Genomic DNA, 20,035 nt, shown 5'->3' on the forward strand with positions numbered 1-20,035 from the left:
AACCTAGGCAACATAGTGAGACCCCATCTCTACAAAAAATATATAAAAATTAACCAGGCATGGTGGTACACAGCTGTAGTCCCAGTTATTCAGGAAGCTGAAGAGGGAGGATCACTTGAGCCTGGGAGATCAAGGTTGCAGTAAGCCGTGTTTGTGCCACTGCACTCCAGCCTAAGCAACAGAGCTAGACCATATCTCAAAAAAAGATGAGGATCCTGAGACCAAAAGGCTTGAGAACCACTGCCCTTTACCAAGAATGATCTGTACTCCGTTTCTATACTACTTACCTTCCCATTCCCTCTCAGTCCACTCCATTCAAACGCTGTTCCTCATCACTATTAAAACCACTCTTTTCGGCCGGGTGCGGTGGCTCACGCCTGTAATCCCAGCACTTGGGGAGGCCGAGGCGGGTGGATCACGAAGTCAGGAGATCGAGACCATTCTGGCTAACACGGTGAAACCGTCTCTACTAAAAATACAAAAATAAATGAAAAAAACTAACTGGGCTTGGTGGTGGATGCCTGTAGTCCCAGCTACTCGGGAGGCTGAGGCAGGAGAATGGCATGAACCCGGGAGGCGGAGCTTGCAGTGAGCTGAGATCGTGCCACTGCACTCCAACTTGGGCAACAGAGCAAGACTCCATCTCAAAAAAAAAAAAAAAAAAAAACACCGTTCTCAAGGTCACAGCAGCCTCCACAATGCCAAGCAAATTCCCAGTCCTCTTCTGGCTTCATCCCTCAGTAGCACAGATGTGGTCATCACTCAGTTTTTCCTTTACTGGATCTCTAGGGCACTGCTCTTTCTTGGTTCTCCTCCTGCTCATTGATTGCTTCATCTTCCTGACTTTTCAGTGTTAGACTGCTGCTGGGCTCAGTCGTTGAACCTCTTCTCTTTCTGTATCACTCCACTGGTGATCTTACAGCTTTCTATGCTATCTGTGTGCTCTTAACTCCCAGAAGTGGCAGGCACATAGTAAGTGCTCAGAATTATTTGTCGAATGAAGGTTTTGGCGTTATATTAATAAAGTTCCAAAGTAACTGTTTTGATTTTTTTTTTTTTTGCAGCTCAAATTGGTCCTCCAGAAGTACATTTAGAAGCTGAAGATAAGGCAATAGTGATATACATCTCTCCTCCTGGAACAGAAGATAGTGTCATGTGGGCTTTGGATCGTTCAAGCTTTACATATAGCTTAGTTATCTGGAAAAACTCTTCAAGTGTAGAAGTAAGCATTGTTTTTACCTTTGTTTAATCGATGTGAGAGAAAAATTAGGTGAATTAATCCTAAAATTTGACTTTATACTTTTTTAAAGAAGCAACTTATATTTTTATTATAGGAAAGGATTGAAAATATTTATTCCAGACATAAAATTTCTAAACTCTCACCAGAGACTACTTATTGTTTAAAAGTTAAAGCAGCACTACTTACGTCACGGAAAATTGGTGTCTATGGTCCAGTGCATTGTATAAAGACCACAGGTAAGGAAGGTGTTTTGTTTTCGTTTCAATAAGTATATATACAAATTGTCAATTTTGGCATCTTTCCCATATTGCTGAAGTTTACATGATAGGTTGATACATGTTTAAAACATTGTAACATTTACATAAGCAAAATAAGTGTTATTTGGGATTTTTGTCTCAAAGAGTAATGAAAATTAATTCTACTTAAAAGTTCAGGCTGGGCGTAGTGGCCCACGCCTGTAATCCCAACACTTTGGGAGACTGAGGTAGACAGATCACTTGAAGCCAGAAGTTCGAGAACAGCCTGACCAACATGGGAAAACCCCATGTCTACTAAAAATAAAAAATTAGCTGGGCGTGATGGCATCCGCCTGTCGTCGTAGCTACTTGGAGGCTGAGGCACAAGAATCCCTTGAACCTGGGAGGTGGAAGTTACAGTGAGCCAAAATCGCACCATTGCACTCCAGTGGGGAGCAAGTTGGACAAAGAGTAAGACTCCTTCTTAGAAAAAAAAAATTCAAATATTTTGTAATGACAAAACTTTTCATTTGTTCAGAATCCACATAAAGCAGGAGGTAGCTGAATATGAGCTCTGCAAATGGGAAGAAAAGGAGGGGAAATAGTTGCTGGTAGACAAGTTATTCTTCCAGCAAGCATACCTTTGTACGTGGGATGTTAAAATAGGAAAGCATCCTGATATATTTAGTCAGTAACATCTTTCCAATAATTAAGGTCAGGGACAGGAGCTGGGATTTGTTTATTTTAATTGTAAATTTCATCTGCTTTATTTTTTTAATCAAACATTACAGAAGGGTTTAAAGTGAAGTCTTTTCCCCCTCCCTTCTTATCCCCAATTCCACTCACCAGAGGTAAGCATTGCTTGGCAGTTTGTGTATATCCTTTCACAACTTTTTTTCAGGGCTTATGTAAGCATATATACAGACCCACAGTTTCTTGGGTTTTGTTTTTTAAATTACAAAATAAAATGTTACTAGTTGTACTTTACAGCTTGCTTACTTAACCCAGTTTGTTGGGGATATCATTCTATATCAGTCAATACAGATCTGTTACATTCTTCATTTGATCTTAGCCATCTGTTGCATTCTTTTTTTTTCTTTTTTTTTTTTTTTTTTGAGACAGGGTCTCACTCTGTTGCCCAGACTGGAGTGCAGTGGCTCAATCTCGGCTCACTGCAGCCTCTGCCTCCCAGGTTCACGCGATTCTCCTGCCTCAGCCTCCCGAGTAGCTGGGGTGTGCCATCATGCCCGGCTAATTTTTGTATTTTTAGTAGAAACGGGGTTTCACCATGTTGACCAGGCGGGTCTTGAACTCCTGACCTCAGGTAATCCATCCACCTCAGCCTCCCAAATTGCTGGGATTACAGGCGTGAGCCACTGCGCCTGGCCTGTCGTCTTTCAAATGGCTGCATAGTATTACACAGTGTGAATACAAACCGTCCTTAACTATTACCTTATAATGATAAAATGTGAGCCTTTATCTTCTTGCCAGTTATCTCACTTGAGTAAAAATGTATGCTTTTTTTTAATCTGTTCTTTGGCTTCTAGTTGAAAATGAACTACCTCCACCAGAAAATATAGAAGTCATTGTTCAAAATCAGAACTATGTTCTTAAGTGGGATTATACGTATGCAAACATGACCTTTCAAGTTCAGTGGCTCCAGTAAGTTCTATTCTGTAAATTTCCTTTTGCCCAGTTTGTTTTGATTATGCTTCTTTTCACTCTGCTTCAGTCACCAGGTCCTTGCACACAGAATGACCAACTGGGAGGTGGGTACGATATATTGGAAACATGAGGAATCTCATTTCTAACCCCAGTTCAGCCAGTAACTAACTGGATGACATTGAGCTAATCGCTTAACCTCCATGGGCCTCAATTTCTTCACTTATAAAATAGATGGATTCTAATATCTGGGGTTCTTACTGGCTTAAGAAAAAAAAAAAAAATGTGATTAGTTGCATGTGTTATTTCCACAATCTGGAACACTTGACCCTTGACCCTGATGTTTTTCTTAAGAACTCTCTTCTTCCATGAGTCCTTAAAATGATCTCAGTCCACTCACTTGTTCCATTCAAAAAATTAGCCTTCCTCATTTCTTTATTACTTTAGTGGTTTTGACAAAATTTTGTAGTAGTTACTTTGGTGGGAAAGAAAGTTGGAAAAAACTGTGTTCTATGTGGTTGAGCAGAGGCTAGCTAAACATGGATGAAGTCTAGGCACTGCATAAAAGAAAGAGAACTGGCCTGGTGCAGTGGCGCATGCCTATAGTCCCAGCTACTCAGTGGGCTGAGGCAGGAGGATTACTTGAGGCCAGGGATTGAGGCTGCAGTGTGCTATGATCACACCTGCAAGTAGCCGCTGCACTGCAGCCTGGGCAACATAGTGAGACCCCCATCTCTAAAGATTAAAATTTTTTAAAAACTGATAAAAGAGAACGGCATGTAGTTTATACTGATTGGGAAATTGTAGGAGATGAATAGAGAGAAAAAAGAGAAGAGGAAAATTAAGTAGAAGGAAAAGTGGGTTATGGGGAGAAAAGAAATGGAAAGAAAGATATACATTGGTGGCAGAGGAGTAGAGAGCAAAGGCAAGTATAGCTAAGACAGGAAAGGAAAAGTCAGAAGAAACTGGAAAGAAACAGAAAAAATGAGGGAGAAGGGAAGTGTGAGTACTGCTATGATCAATTTCTCTCTCTCTTTTAGTGTTCATTTTGAACCAAGGGTGACCAGTAGAATGGAAATGCATTTATGTGCATATGTGCCCTACAGTGCATATATAACCTCACAAACCAATCAGGAGACTGTTCAGTAATCTTTTGTGTATACCTCACTTTCAGAAGTGAATAAATAATAGGGTCACCAAATAGATAATGAGCAGTATTTCTGATGGCTGATCTCTAAGCTGCTTTGGGGCACTTAGCATATTGTACAAAGCACTGAAGAAATGGGGAAAGAGTCAACAGAATCAAACATGGTTCTAGAAGTCGAAAGCAGTGAGCGGACATTGCAAAGTGTTGTATGGTTTCAGACTAAAGAGTGGTATACAAATTATAAGGGTTGCAGAAATTGAAAATGTAAAGGTGAATAGGGGCTGAAGAGACCAAAGAAGCCATAAGAAAAGAGATGAGGTAGGAACAAGGCCTTGATTGTTAATTCCGATTTTTTTCAAATAGACAAGTATTAGATGTTTTCTGTTTCTGTAACAAATTACCACAGACTTAGCAACTTAAACAGCTATTTATTGTCTCAAAGTTTCTGTGAGTCAGGAGTCCAAGCGTGGCTTAGCTGGGTCTTCTGCCAAGCAGTCAAGGAGTCAGTCAGTCATACAAGACTCGGGGGCTGCTCCCAAGCTCACATGTTGTTGGCAGAATTTATTTCTAGAACTCATAGTGGCTCACTTCGTAAGAGACTATCAGGGAGGGAGAGTCTGACCTCTAGATCCTTTTTTTTTTTTTTTTGAGAGGGAGTCTCACCCTGTCACCCAGACTGGAATGCAGGGGCACGATCTCAGCTCCCTGCAACCTCCGCCTCCCGGGTTCAAGTGATTCTTCTCTCTGCCTCAGCCTCCCGAGTAGCTGGGACTACAGGTGTGCGCCACTACACCCAGCTAATTTTTGTAGTTTTAGTAGAAACGGGGTATTACCATGTTGTCCAGGGTGGTCTCGAACTCCTGACTTCAGGTGATCCACCCGCCTCAGCCTCCCAAAATTCTGGGATTACAGGCATGAGGCACCGCGCTCAGCCAGTTTTTTTGTATCTTTAGTAGTGACAGGGTTTCTCCATGTTGGCCAGGCTGTTTGAAAACTCCTGGCCTCGAGTGATCCGCCCACCTCAGCCTCCCAAAGTGCCAGGATCAGAGGTGTGAGCCGCCACGCCCACCTCAGCCTCCCAAAGTGCTGGGATCAGAGGTGTGAGCCGCCGCGCCCGGCTAAATCCTCTTTGAAGGGGCTCATCTCATTAGGTCAGGCGCACCCAGAATAGTCTCTCGTTTGATTCAACTGATTTGGGACCTGTATTACATCTGTGAAATGGCTTTTCTTCTGCCACTCAATGTAACCTCATTATGAGAGGAGGGCCTCCATCCTATTTACAGGTCCTGCCCACAGTCAAGAGGAGGGGATTATACAGGATGTGTACACCAGGGGGCAGGAATCTTGGGGGCCATCTCGGAATTTTGCCTTCTTCAGTGGGAAGGATGTCCTTCCAGAGTAGCAGAACATTTGGACACCAGGTTGCAATGGGAAGAAAGCTGAATAAGTAGAATGGGACAAGATTAGGGTCAACCTCAGGTTGTCCTGCAGGCTTTTGGGGATTTTGTGTTGGGGTGATGAGTAACCTGCGCTCTGGATTTGAGGAAGGTGTGCACGGCAATGTGGTATATGGGAGAGTGGACTAAGAAGAAGACACTAGAGAGAGACAAGGAAACCAGTCAGGAGGCTGTTAAGAGTTCTGGGCTTGAACTGAGGTGCTTTTAGCTCCTGGTTCCTGGGCAAGTTACTGAACCTCTTTAGTCTCGTACTTATACTTGCTCTCATAACCCTGCAGTGTGTCTCTATTTTGGTACTTATCCTCTGGTATGCTGGCGCATGTTTAGCAACTGGCTTTCCAGAAAGAAGAAGTCCTATTTTGTAGTGTTTGCTGATTTTCGTGATATAAATATTCCCACCATGGCCACTTTCAAGCCACCAGCCTGATGTCCCTGAACATGGAGTTGGGAAGATATGCACAGTAGCACACCACTGTCGTATAGCTACAATAGATAAAGATAGCCCCAAGAGCTTAGACAATAAAATGTAGTAAAATAGTTAGGACAAGATGAATTTATTTATCACCTCTGTCTTTAAAACAATTTTTATTTGCAAATTTTTATAACTTAATTTTTAATAATGATTTTTGTTTAAAAACCAGTTTGCACTTTGGGAGGCCGAGGTAGGTGGATCACCTGAGGTCAGGAGTTCGAGACCAGCCTGGCCAACATGGCGAAACCCCGTCTCTACTAAAAATACAAAAATTAGGCAGGCCTGGTGGCGTGCGCTTGTAATCCCAGCTACTCAGGGAGACAGAGGCAGGAGAATTGCTTGAACCCAGGAGGCGGAGGTTGCAGTGAGTCAAGATCCTACCACTCCACTCCAGCCTGGGTGACAGAGCGAGACTCGGTCTCAAAAAAAAAAAACAAAAAAACAAAAAAACCCCAGCTTGCAGCATTCCTGGAAATTCTAACTAACAGATGTTCTTGCACATTGACATAAGCCACCTGCAGCAGAGCACAGCGTGATCACAGTGTGGAACAATGTTTGGCTTTCTTTTATGTTAGATGCATATCTCCGCCATTGTTTGTGAGTTTCCTGAGGGTGGCTACTATTTATTTCTGTAACCTGAGCCCCCAACACAGTGTCTGGCATATTGTACATACTTAATAAATATCTATTGAATTAATGTGTGGTTGAGTTTAAAAATTGTTTGTCTTAAAAGTGCCTTTTTAAAAAGGAAACCTGGAAACCATTTGTATAAATGGAAACAAATACCTGACTGCAAAAATGTCACAACTACCCAGTGTGTCTTTCCTCAAAACACTTTCCAAAAAGGAATTTACCTTCTCCGCGTACAAGCATCTGATGGAAATAACACGTCTTTTTGGTCTGAAGAGATAAAGTTTGATACTGAAATACAAGGTAAGGCAGTAGTTTTTACTGGAGATTGTAATTCTCTGATTTGGTACAAGTTCTTAAAATTGTTTTTCTAATTGAACATTATTTCTTTACAAATTTTTCTAGCTTCCCTGCTTCCTCCAGTCTTTAACATTAGGTCCCTTAGTGATTCATTACATGTCTCTATCGGTGCTCCAAAATGGTCTGAAAACAAGCCTGTGACCCAGGATTATCCACTGATTTATGAAATTCTTTTTTGGGAAAACACTTCAAAGGCTGAGGTAAAAAGACTATAGTATAATTTTGTAGCTTAGAGTTATAACTGTGATTTAGGTAAATAAAGCTTGAATTTAAAATTTGGGGGAAATTTTTAAACTTTTATGTGGGCTGAGTGCAGTGGCCTGTAATCCCAGCACTTCAGGAGGCCAAGGCGAGAGGATCACTTGAGCCCAAGGGTTTGAGACTAGCCTGGGCAAAATAGGGAGACCCTGTCTCAAATAAAAATTTTTAAAAATTAGCCTGGTGTGATGGCGTGCACCTAATATTCCCAGCTACTTGGGGTGGGAGGATCGCTTGAGCTTCAGAGGTCAAGCTTGCAATGAGCCATGATCGTGCCACTGCACTCCAGCCTGGGTGACAGAGTGACTGACAGCCTGTCTTAAAAAAGAAAAGAAAAGGCCGGGCGCGGTAGCTCACGCCTGTAATCCCAGCACTTCGGGAGGCTGAGGCGGGCGGATCACGAGGTCAGGGGATCGAGACCATCCTGGCTAACACATGAAACCCCATCTCTACTAAAAATGCAAAAAATTAGCTGGGCATGGCGGCGGCCGCCTGTAGTCCCAGCTGCTTGGGAGGCTAAGGCAGAGCTTGCAGTGAGCCGAGATCGTGCCACTGCACTACAGCCTGGGCAACTGAGCAAGACTCCATCTCAAAAAAAAAAAAAAAAAAGAGTGATTAACTCAGATATTTACAGAATGAAGAACATGAGCATTTTTCATGTTTTGTACTATAGAGTTATGGGTGAGCTACATTTGGGCGCAGTTTACTTTTAAAATACAGATTCCTGAGCCTGTTGTTACTGAATCATTATCTCTGGGGATGGAGCTTATGAATTTGCATTTTTTTAACATGATTCCTATGTATTCATCTAAACCCGGGTTTCTTAGCACTACTGACGTTTGGGCTGGATAGTTCCTTGCGGGGCAGGGGGGACTGACCTGTGCAGTGCAAGATGCCTGGCAGCATTCTGGCTTCTGCCTACTAGATGCCAGTAGTGTTCCTTCCTAGTTGTGACAACCAAAAATATCTCCAAATATTGTCAAATGTCCTCTGGTGGCTCCTCCAAGGGGACAAAAATTGATTCTCATGGGACAAAAGAATCGATAGTACAGTTGTTTTTATTCCTCCAAAACCATTGGAAAACATTCTTCCAAAGTTCAGCTTTGCCCAACAAAATGTTATTCCTTAGTCTTTAATTTTATGATGGGGGAAGGATTAGAAAAAAATTGCCCAAAAAGTAATGAAAAAAGGGTTGACAAACACTGGTCTAAACCCTAAAATTCAGGTACCACTGACAAAGATAATATACACCATCAGATAATATACATGTTTCCCAGATCACTTCTTCCTTGTGGAGTGTTAGTCAAGGATCTACCTTTAAAACTCCTGTCCAGGCAGGCTGGTGAATTCTTTCACTTTGCTTCATTTTCTATTGGAAATCTAAGCAAATTCCATTGATTTGGCTGCTTCCCTTTTTCACTGTCTAACAACACTGTAACCATAGCATAATGTAGCCCATTGAGAATTATGGTCAGTTTTCAGATGTCTGTAGATCAGACAAACCTAAATTTCTATCTCACACTACTAAATTGTGTAACGTTACTCAAGGTGCTTTATCTCTTGGAGACTTTGCTTCCTCTTCTCTGAAGTGGTGGTAATCATAACAACTAAATTTTTCAAAAGGATGTTTATAAGGTTTAAAAGGAAGTAACAGCAAATACCTAGCACATGGCTGGACAAGTAGTAGAGATTCAATAGATTGTAGTTGCCATCTTATCCTATACTGGATCATATATCAGTAATTATTATTATAGAAACTCTTATTGAATACTTATATGTAAGGTACTATGCTAAGTATTGCACATGAATTGTCTGAATCATTCTTCAAAACAACGCTGCCAAATGATGTGATTGGTTAAATTGCTGTTTGGCAAATACTTGGGATGGTGCCTTCATCCCGGCATCACCAGACTGTAGATGCTGGAGCCCGAGTAGATGTGCTGAGAGCAGAGGCCTTAAGTGTGCTTGCAGAGTTTGGCTTGGCTCTTGCGCTGCTCCTGTTTGCCAGGGAGAAAGCGTATTCCACATAGTCTCTGGTCCAAGGAGGATTAAAGGCTGTTGGAGCTGACCTAAACCCGATGCAATGCACAGCCTCCATGGGAGCTCCCCAGCCAGTCTGTAGACTTGTGAGTGAGAAACTACATAATCATGTTGTGAGCCACTGAATGTTAAGGCAGTTTTGTTATATCTTTTTTTTTTTTTTTTTGAGACAGGGTCTCATTCTGTCACCCAGGCTGGAGTGCACTCATGTGATGTCAGCTCACTGCAGCCTCGACTTCCTGGGCTTAAGCGATCCTCCCACCTCAGCTTCCCAAGTAGCTGGGACTACAGGCACATGCCACCATGCCCAGCTAATTTTTTTGTATTTTTGCTAGAGATGGGGTTTTACCATGTTGCCCAGGCTTTGTTTGTTTGTTTGTTTGTTTGTTTTGGAAATAGGGATTTCCTCAACCTCCCAAGTAACAGAGACTACAGGCTCACACTACCATGCCTGGCTAATTTTTTTGAAATTTCTTGTAGAGACAGAGTCTTGCTATGTTGTCCAGGCTAGTCTTGAACTCCTGGGCTTCAATGATCCTCCTGCTTGGCCTCCCAGAGTGCTGGGATTACAGGTGTGAGCCACAGGCTTATTAGACATTATTCTGCAATAGCTGACTAATACAGATAGGAGCAATAACTGTCCCAATTTTACAGGTCAGGGAATCAGGCAGAGAGAAATTAAATAACGATTGCAAGACCACACAGCTGTAAGTGATACCTCTTCATAAGGCAGTTTGAGGCCCAAACCCGTACTCTTAACCATTCTGTCACTAATCAGAGGTAATACAATGGCAATTACCCCAGACTTGGCATGTACTTATAAATCAATTAGAATTCTCTTAGGAATAGATCATATGCTTTTTGGCAGCAGCATTTTTAACTTTCTGATTTGGATATAGTGGTTTGTCTAAAACAAATTTATATTTCTTAGACATATACCCTGTAATCCCAGTGCTTTGAGAGGCTGAGGTGGGTGGATCACGTGAGGCCAGGAGTTCAAGACCAGCCTGAACAACATGGTGAAACCCCATCTCTACCAAAAAAAAAAAAAAAAAAAAAAAATAGGCGTGGTGGCATCTTTACCTGTAATCCCAACTACTCAGGAGGGTGAGGCAGGAGAATCACTTGAACTCAGGAGGCGGAGGTTGCAGTGAGCCCAGATTGCACCACTGCACTCTAGCCTGGGTGACAGAGCGAGACTGTCTAGAAAAAAAAAACAAACACGTACCAACTACGTGGGAGAGGCCAATGTTAGACTGAACATAAAATAATTGAGAAAGTACATATTCTCTGATTTCATGAGGTGACTAAATTTTATCAATGATTTAATTATATTTTCTAGAGAAAAATTATCAAGAAAAAAACTGATGTTACTATTCCTAATTTGAAACCACTGACTGTATATTGTGTGAAAGCCAGAGCACACAGCATGGATGAAAAGCTGAATAAAAGCAGTGTTTTTAGTGATGTTGTGTGTGAGGAAACAAAATCAGGTAAGAATCTTTTATTATCTCTTTTAAAAATGTGACTAGACAGAATAAAAGTAATTCTGTACTGAACACTGAAAATTGTAAAACATTTTCTCTTTACTGCAAAAAAATATATAGAATGTTTTCTTCTTGAACTACATAAATCAAAAGTAGACTTTCTAGAAAATATTTGTAAATGCATAACTCTCAAGTTGGTGTTGTTGGATGCTTTATATTTCGTCCAGTAGCCCTATAATTAATTTCCTTAATTTATTGCTCTTTAACATTTAATAAGACTATTAGTTTAAAATTTTAAAAATATCCTTAACATAATTATCATGTAGAAATCACTTAGTTCCATTTTGAATTTTTTAATGTGGGAACTGGTTTAGTCTCATTTTCTATTTTACAGTTTCTAGTGTTGACTGGTAGAGGCTTAGTCACAGAATATCTATTAAATTTTGCTAGTTGTATGACATACGTGTAAGTGCTGAAGGATACTTGCATGTTTGGCCTGTATGTCAATATTGTATTTCTCCCTGAGGATCTCTTCAGTTCCCACGCCAATCTTTAAATGTAAATGTCATTGTCTATGGTTGGTGTGGACTCAGTGCTACCAGAAATATTTTTAAGAGTATTATTTAATAGATTTTATATTTCCTTTCATATGGCTTGTCTTTCACACAGCTGTCAGCACTGTTAGGGCATTTGTATGTCAAAACACATAAATATCATGTATATCTTTTTAGGAAATACATCTAAAATTTGGCTTATAATTGGAATTTTTACTGTATTACTTGCTCTCCCGTTTGTCATTTATGCTGTGAAAGTCCTCTTGAGATGCATCAATTATGTCTTCTTTCCATCACTTAAACCTTCTTCCAATATAGATGAGGTATGTTACTTTCTTTATATATTTTTTTGTCAACAGCTAGGAAATGAACAGGAAATGTGTTTGATTTCAACAGGATATATATAGGTTTTCTTGATATCCAGAAAATAATAGAGACTGATTTGGGTATTTTCTTCAAAGTTTTAGCCAATTAACTTTAAAAACAGTAATTTAATATAAATAATAACATAGCATGGGATAGTAATGATTGTCCTTAATTTCATATTTTTCTGGCAATTCCTAGATTCACTGTGGCATTTGTTTTACCATTTAAAGCCTGTGATTCTTGGCCAGGCGTGGTGGCTCATGCCTGTAATCCCAGCACTTTGGGAAGTTGAGGCGGGTGGGTCACTTGAGGTCAGGAGTTTGAGACCAGCCGGCCAACATGGAGAAACCTTGTCTCTACTAAAAATATAAAATTAGCTGGGCGTGTTGGCACACACTTGTAATCCCAGCTAGTCGGGAGGCTGAGGCAGGAGGATCGCTTGAACCCAGGAGGTGGAGGTTGCAGTGAGCCGAGGTCGTGCCACTGCACTCCAGCCTGGGCGACAGAGCAAGACTCTGTCTCTAAATAAGTAAATAAATAAAGTCTGTGATGTAATTCTTTTCAGTGCAGACAGTCCCCAACTTACGCCGTTGGAATTATGTCCCGCATTTGTCAGGACATAATTCCATTGTAAGTTGGGAGCATCTGTATATATCCAGAAGACTGAAATATTCTATCAGTGTAGAAAGCATATTATATAGGTGAAATCACACAAAATGAAATAAAACATGAGACTTTTTTTTTATGACACATCACAGTTTTTTGTTTGGCACTTCTGTGAAGTTAGCATATTAAATGAAAGCACTAAATGGTGAAGGCCTAAGCATAGAATCTGTTCCTGGGAAATGATGCACTCATCTAGGGTGGCTTTTATGAATTTGAGCGAGTCACTAAGGGCAGGTAAGCAAGTACCCTTGGCTGTAAACTACCCCGTAGAGGTGTGAGGAACAAAGGAGATAAACCTTAAGAGCCTTACCACTCTAAAAATGCTCAGTAAATATTAACAATTTTACTGTTACACCCCTGAGCACAAGAATGTCATTCTGTGTACTCTAATATTCATAGCTATTATTTAAAATAGACTAAAAGCTAGTTACAATAGCTAATAATTTCTCACTTGTGCTTCTTTTGGATATCTATGGGTTAGATACAAACATTTTTATTATTTCAAAAAAAAAAATGTCATGATCCCAGAGCCCTCCCACTCCTGTCCTTTCCCGTGTTCTTCCCCACCTACCCCTGATGGCACAGTGTACCTTTCTTAGGTACTTTTCAAAGACTCCCACAAAAGGTACTAAGATAAGAGTGACCTCACTAATGATTTTAAACATTATAAGGCAATTAGTATGTTCTTAGGTGACTTTTTAATATGCAGACCAGAAGATAGGTTTTCTCAGTAATGGACATAAGAAACTAAAGCTATTATAACTAGAAAAGGAATTTTTATTATTTTAAATAATTGATTTCTACTCTTTCCCTTTTTTTTAATTAGGATTTCTCTGAACAGTCATTGAAGAATCTTCTGCTTTCAACTTCTGAGGAACAAATCGAAAAATGTCTCATAATTGAAAATATAAGCACAATTGCTACAGTAGAAGAAACTAATCAGACTGATGAAGATCATAAAAAATACAGTTCCCAAACTAGCCAAGATTCAGGAAATTATTCTAATGAAGATGAAAGTGAAAATAAAACAAGTGAAGAACTACAGCAGGACTTTATATGACCAGAAATGAACTCTGTCAAGTATAAGGTTTTTCTGCAGGAGTTACACTGGGATCCTGAGCTCCTTGCCTTCCTCTCAGTAACTACAAAGAGAACATTTCCCTGTTTCGGGGAAGAAAAAACATCTTCAGATCATAGGTCCTAAAAATACAGGCAAGCACTTTACTATTTAAAAATGAAATTACAGGCTCAGGCGCAGTGGCTCATGCCTGTATCCCAGCACTTTGGGAGGCCAAGGCAGGCAGATCATGAGGTCAAAAGATTGAGACCATCCTGGCCAACATGGTGAAACCCCATCTCAACTAAAAGTATAAAAATTAGCTGGGCATGGTGGCATGTGCCTGTAGTCTCAGCTACTCAGGAGACTGAGGCAGGAGAATCACTTGAACCCAGGAGGTGGAGGTTGCAGTGAGCCGAGATAGCGCCACTGCACTCCAGCCTGGCAACAAAGTGAGACTCTCTTTAAAAAAAAAAAAAAAAGAAAAGAAAGAAAGCAATTATAAGAGTTGAGACAATCGTTTCCTACATTATTTTCCACGTGTAAAATCTTGAAAAAGCCTGTCATTGGACCTGCATTGGATGAGATGAGTCAGATCAAAACGATGGCCACCCGTCTCCCTCTTGCGAGCCTAAGTGCAACTGTGCTCGCTGTGCACTGTGGCTAAGGATGGTGTGTGTGTTCCTGTCCGTCACTGATGCTGCTGGTTACTGCATGTGCCACACCTATTTGTTCGCCATTCCTAGCATTCTATTTCATTCCTCCTCTGGAGATATTTCAAACATTTGGTCTTTTAACACTGAGGTTAGGCCCTCAGGAAATATATTTAGGAAAGTCTGAACACGTTATCACCTGGTTTTCTGGAAAGTAGCTTAGCCTAGAAAATAGCTGCAGATGCCAGAAAGATGATCCCTAAAAATGTTCAGGGACTTCTGTTCATTTATCCCAAGAACATTGGCTTCTACATCACAGTATCTACCCTTACGTGATTTAGGATTAAAGCCAGGCAATTTTTTACTGCACAGTAAGACTTCTGATTCAAAACTTACTAGAACAATAGTTTCTGGCTGGAATTTGCAATCCCTGAAGTCATAGAAAATAAGTAACTATCTAATTAGAGAAATAATTGTTGTATTTTAAGATCTGAGAGTGCGTACAAGTTTTAATATACATGCCATGCCAGAAGGTAGTGTATGCAAGAAGTCTTGGGACCAGAAAATGGCCATGATGGGAGACTGACACAGAAGAAGAATGCTTCCATAGGAAAGAGGTCGCTGGCCTTGGTGCAAGAGGAAGAAGAATGTTCCACTGGGAGCCTGAGCGCCTAATCAGCTCTCAGTGATTAACCCACTCTGTTGTTATGGGTGGTCTCTGTCACTTTGAGTACCAGGCTGGCTTCTCTGCACTGTCTAGCAGTATTCAGATACCCCTGCTGCTCAGCCTGCTTGGCCTTAAAATACAAATCATTGAACTGAGGGGGAAAAAAATGTAACTAGGACGAAAAACCTAATTTAAGAAATCACATAATGCTTTCCAAAGGCATCTACAACTTATTTTTAAATTACTTGCTACTGGGGATTACCCATGGATATCCTTAATAGGCAGGAAGTCTGGGAATTCTGGTGGCCTCTAGGGCAGAGTTCTCAGAGCACCGTTCCGGCAAGGACCAGTGAAAGAGAAAAGAGACAAAGTTAGAGCGTGCCGGGAAGCGGCCATTGCTAAGGCCAGTCTGATTTAAGTAGTCATTTCTGCTGAAAAAACAGATCATCCTGTTGGAAGAAGAGGTTGAAGGCAGCTGCCCTCGGGAGGGCTGTGGTGCTCAGCACATCCTGGGCACGTAACGTGTCTGCAGGCCACACCATGCGTGTCCCCGGACCTGCCACCTGGCTTCTGGAGTGGTTCAAGCAGAGCATAGTGAGCCATTGAGGAGACCCAGGAATCTCCTCTGAGACCCAGCTCTCTGCCGGAGAACCCCACACTGACACATTTTCATCTTTCAGACCAGAGGCTGTGTTTTTGAGACTGTCTCACTCTGTTGCCCAGGCTGGAGTGCAGTGGCTTGATCTCGGCTCACTGCAACCTCCGCCTCCCGGGTTCAAGTGATTCTCTGCCTCAGCCTCCCGAGTAGCTGGGATTACAGGTATCCACCAACACACCCCGTTAGTTTTTGTATTTTAGTAGAGACGGGGTTTCACCATGTTGGCCAGGCTGGTCTTGGACTCCTGACCTCGTGCTCCACCCACCTCGGCCTCCCAAAGTGCTGGGATTACGGGTGTGAGCCACCATGCATGGCTGGCCTGACCTTTGGAAAAGCCCTGTCACTTTGGAAGTTTGTGTCTTTGAAGAGGTGGTTGGAAACATATCCTGACTGCCTGCCACCATTGCTTATCAGACTACTGCAATTCAATGATCCTGCCCAGGACTTCTGGCCCTGGGTTCACCACTGGGAAAACGTGCTTCAGACTGGATAGCCTAAAAAGGAGTAATAATGCCCTTGTAGGTTGTGGAGAAGGGAAAATACGACACCAGTGAAATTGTTAGATCTCTAGGAAGTTGGAGCACAAGGCTTCACGTTTTGAGACCATCTGTGGTTTTCAGTGAACAAGCACTGAGCACCAGCAGCAAACAACAACAACAACAAAAAAAAAACCTCGTTTTTACCTCGTCTTCTAGACATTAAAAGGCAGTTGCATTCCACTCTTCATTATGTTCTACATGTTGCTTCATCAGCATATGCTTAGCTGTAAGTGACAAGTATATTTTCTGAACAGAAATTTACTTAGAAATACCATGTACTTGGGTGTACCAATTAACTGCCTTAAAATTAGCATATTGGTAGTTCTTGGAGAGACCAAGTATAATCTAAGAATTTATATGAAAGATTTGTATCATTAGAGCCAGAAATAATTTTGTATTAATATATAATACAGATTAACATATATGTACCTGTGTAACTTTTGACATGAGCCTGTAAACATATATATGTACCTGCACATGTACCCACGTGGTGTGGGTGTTATTCCTTTAGTATGGACTTAAAGTACTTATTCGTATAGCTTGTAACTAAAAATTAGAACAGCTCCCTAGAATTACGAACTTTAAGAGTCTGACCAGAAATTTGCAACTTACAAAAAAGTTACTTTTAAAAATATAAGTTAGGGCTAGGCACTGTGGCTCATGCCTATAATCTCAGCCCTTTGGGGAGGCAAAGACGGGAGGATCACCTCAGGCCAGGAGTTCAAGAACAACCAACCTGGGTAACATGGCCAGACCCCATCTCTAAAATATATATATATACACACACACACACACACACACATATATATGAGTTATATCTAGAGAGAGATATATATGATATATTGTATATATCATATATATATATTGTATGTATCTCATATATATATATATAACTTAGAGTTTGTATCTTCCCCCAAAAGAGGCTGTAATATTTACAGCAGCCTCAAATTGCTCTTAAGGGGTTTGGGTGTGCAGAAGCTTTCCTTTCCCTACCCAGGGCCCTGTGACTACCTAACATGTTGTGTACTGATCTGTTTGCTGGCTGTCTCCCCTGCCCCACTGCTACAACAGAGGCTCCAAGAGAGCAGGGACTTGATTATTCATTACTGCATCCCCAGTAATGAAGGTACTTAGAAAATAATTATTGAATGAATGAAATCTAAACTGAATCTGAGGGTGTTTGCGGCAGTGTTTGTTTTATTGAATTGTAGAAGGACATAACCGTGTGTTCAGTGTTTTTGTGCAACAAACTTGTACATTTTATTTCACTTGTGTTTTGTCTTAAACCCTACTGCTGGAAACAATTTTATATAATAAGCAATGGGCCCAAAAGTCTGGGGGTTTTTTTGTACTTAGTGCGTTTGTATGCAACAGAGATGCTGCAGCTGATGCCTTTAAACGGTATTCATCATGGAAGGGCTGAGGCCTGTGCTTGGTGTTCCACAGCCCAGGGTTGGGCATCCTGAAGGAGCCAGTGCAGCCGTCACTGTCCCCAGAGCCTGTGGAGATAGAGCCCGTTTGCTGCTTTTTCTTCCCGCTCTCGAGACATGGCTGGAGCACAGTCTTCATTGAATGAAAGTCTGCTGTGGTATTGCATAGCCTTGCTTTCTTGAACTAATCTGTTTGCCCTTCACAAGTATTTCTTCTGTCAGGATTAGTTCGTTCCAAGGAGGCTCGTCAGTCTCACAGGTAAGTAGATCTCTGCTGCCGTCTGGACACGTTTCACTCGGAAGTTGAATACAATTTGTATTCAGGCTGGGAACCTGAACACACATTTGTGTTTCTAAGCTTCCCTTTTTTACAGTGGACAAGGACACAAATAATACATAAATCATCCCTAATGCCCAAGAAATGCCCTGTTACTTAGTAATGACAAAATACCAGTAACTTCCAGTTGTTTCTCACTACCTTTTTTCTTGAGTAGGATGATAACAGAATTACAACTCTTGAGGGCAACATATAGGTGGATATTTGTGGTGTGATATTGATGGAAAAATAGCGATCTTTTTCTTTACCTGAGGGAAACAAAGGCAAGAGGGGAATTTGATAGTGCCTCGTAACAAAGGATTTCTGAGTTTTCCTCCCCTTTCTGTGATCTGTCTCCACCTGGAACTCATGTTCTAGCAAAAGACATTTTGTGGGTGAAGAAGTGATTGATGATGAGCATGAAGAAAATGTTGGCAGTTCCAGCCTGGCCAACATGGTGAAACCCCGTCTCTACTGAAAATACAAAATCTAGCCAGGCATGGTGGCACACGCCTATAATCCCGGCTACTGGGGAGGCTGAAGCAGGAAAATCGCTTGAACCTGGGAGGTGGAGGTTTCAGTGAACTGAGATCGCGCCACTGCACTCCAGGCTGGGTGACAGAGGGAGACTCCATTTCAAAAGAAAAAAAAAATGTTGGCAGAGAAGATATTCTGTTGGTTTTTTTTTTTTTTTTTGTTAAGGTCTTGGGAAAAGGGAGGAAGTTGAAAAAGTATACCACTCAATAGCTGGATTAAATTAAACATTACTTCTCACAGTGACTCACCACCCTTGGGCCTCCCTCCCAGATTTTCTGGATCCATAAAGTTAAGAAGAAAAACCTATTTTCCTATCTTTCCAGTAAAAGGACCCTTTTTTCTAAGCATAGTCCTTAAATATATAATAGGCTTTTTGTGTACTTGACTCTGTCTATTCCCAAATTTTATAATATTTTTAATATTCTGGAATTGTACTTAGAGGAAGAGATGATTCTGAATGTTGTAGTATAAAAGTACATCCTCCACTCTGAAATCTCCCTGAAAGACCTCCCCTGCATACATGTGTAGAATTCATGCCCTGTCTGTGCCTGCACCTGCGGGTGTGTCTAGCGTGCTCCCTAGGGAAGGGATTTTTATACCATTTGCCTATATTTGGCAAGCTCCATGGAAGCAAGGACTGTTTTTTAACTTTGTGACTGACACTTGGTTATGTAAGTGTTTCACAGTGATTGAGTGGGGACATTGACGGTACAGACACTGAGTACCACTAGGGGGCAACAAGTCACCCTGTTGAGGCTGACAATCGGTTACTATTCAATAATTCGATTCCCCGAAGATGTTTATACAGGTGGTTTCTTAAAGTTCTGTTTGTGATTATCTCGAGCAAATGAGGAAAGGAAGCTAGATGTGAAGAATCCTGTGTCCCCATGCTCTCACCCAGAAATGGTTTGGTAGTTACAAAGCAAGATAGAGCAGTTGAGCAAATAGCCCACCAGGTCCTCTACCGCTACCACCTTCGCCTTTGAATGAGCAGGACTTTGTAGTAAGCGAGTTGTTGAAAAGGAGCTCCACATCCTTAGTACCGGCCTTGGAGCGGGTGGGAAGAAGTAGGCATTGCTGCAGAGCTGAGATGAACCTGCAAGGAGATCATTTCCTCTGGGAATGATCACTGCACTGCGCCTGGCTGAGAGGACTCATTAGCTGTGATTCCCTTCCTTAGTCTCACCTGTTGAAGATGGCGCAGAACAGTTAGAGCCATGATCAAAAAAGATAATACTTTAGGGTCTCCTGTCCTATGCGCCCCCAGGGAGAGGCCAGACCATTCAGGGTACCAGCTGGAGGTTATAACTAGGGTGGAGTGTGGAGACAGTGTTTTGTATCACTACTTCCTTTTTGTTTTCTTTCAGGCAGTTTCCCTCTTGTCACCCAGGCTGGAGTGCCATGGGGGGATGTCGGCTCACTGGCTCACTCCAACTTTCACCTCCCAGGTTCAAGCAATTCTCCTGCCTTGGCCTGCTGAGTAGCTGGAATTACAGGTGCCTGCCACCATGCCCAATTAATTTTTGTATTTTTAGTAGAGAGGGGGTTTCACCAGTTTGGCCAGGCTGGTCTCCTAACCTCAGGTGATCCACCCTCCTCGGCC

The 20,035-nt window shown here is 41.6% G+C and overlaps 1 protein-coding gene and 1 pseudogene across 3 annotated transcripts in view; both read left to right on the forward strand.

Moving 5' to 3' along the window:
* The window catches only part of LOC105472942 (interferon alpha and beta receptor subunit 1), a 31,801-nt gene extending 14,483 nt beyond the window's left edge, over window positions 1-17,318 (forward strand). For 2 of the 3 annotated variants that reach the window (XM_071095640.1, XM_071095642.1), the window contains exons 4-11: window positions 1,065-1,222; window positions 1,335-1,476; window positions 3,024-3,138; window positions 6,948-7,147; window positions 7,250-7,404; window positions 10,845-10,995; window positions 11,721-11,866; window positions 13,402-17,318. In XM_071095640.1, the coding sequence (XP_070951741.1) occupies window positions 1,065-1,222; window positions 1,335-1,476; window positions 3,024-3,138; window positions 6,948-7,147; window positions 7,250-7,404; window positions 10,845-10,995; window positions 11,721-11,866; window positions 13,402-13,635 (1,301 nt within the window). In that variant the 3' untranslated portion in view covers window positions 13,636-17,318. The remainder of the gene's footprint in view (window positions 1-1,064; window positions 1,223-1,334; window positions 1,477-3,023; window positions 3,139-6,947; window positions 7,148-7,249; window positions 7,405-10,844; window positions 10,996-11,720; window positions 11,867-13,401) is intronic. The other variant, XM_071095641.1, reaches the window with a different exon arrangement.
* Window positions 15,696-17,743, forward strand: LOC139362654 (uncharacterized; annotated as a pseudogene).
* Window positions 17,744-20,035: the final 2,292 nt, after the last annotated feature.

The sequence above is a fragment of the Macaca nemestrina genome, chromosome 4, assembly GCF_043159975.1.
Source record: "Macaca nemestrina isolate mMacNem1 chromosome 4, mMacNem.hap1, whole genome shotgun sequence".
NCBI lineage: Eukaryota > Metazoa > Chordata > Mammalia > Primates > Cercopithecidae > Macaca > Macaca nemestrina.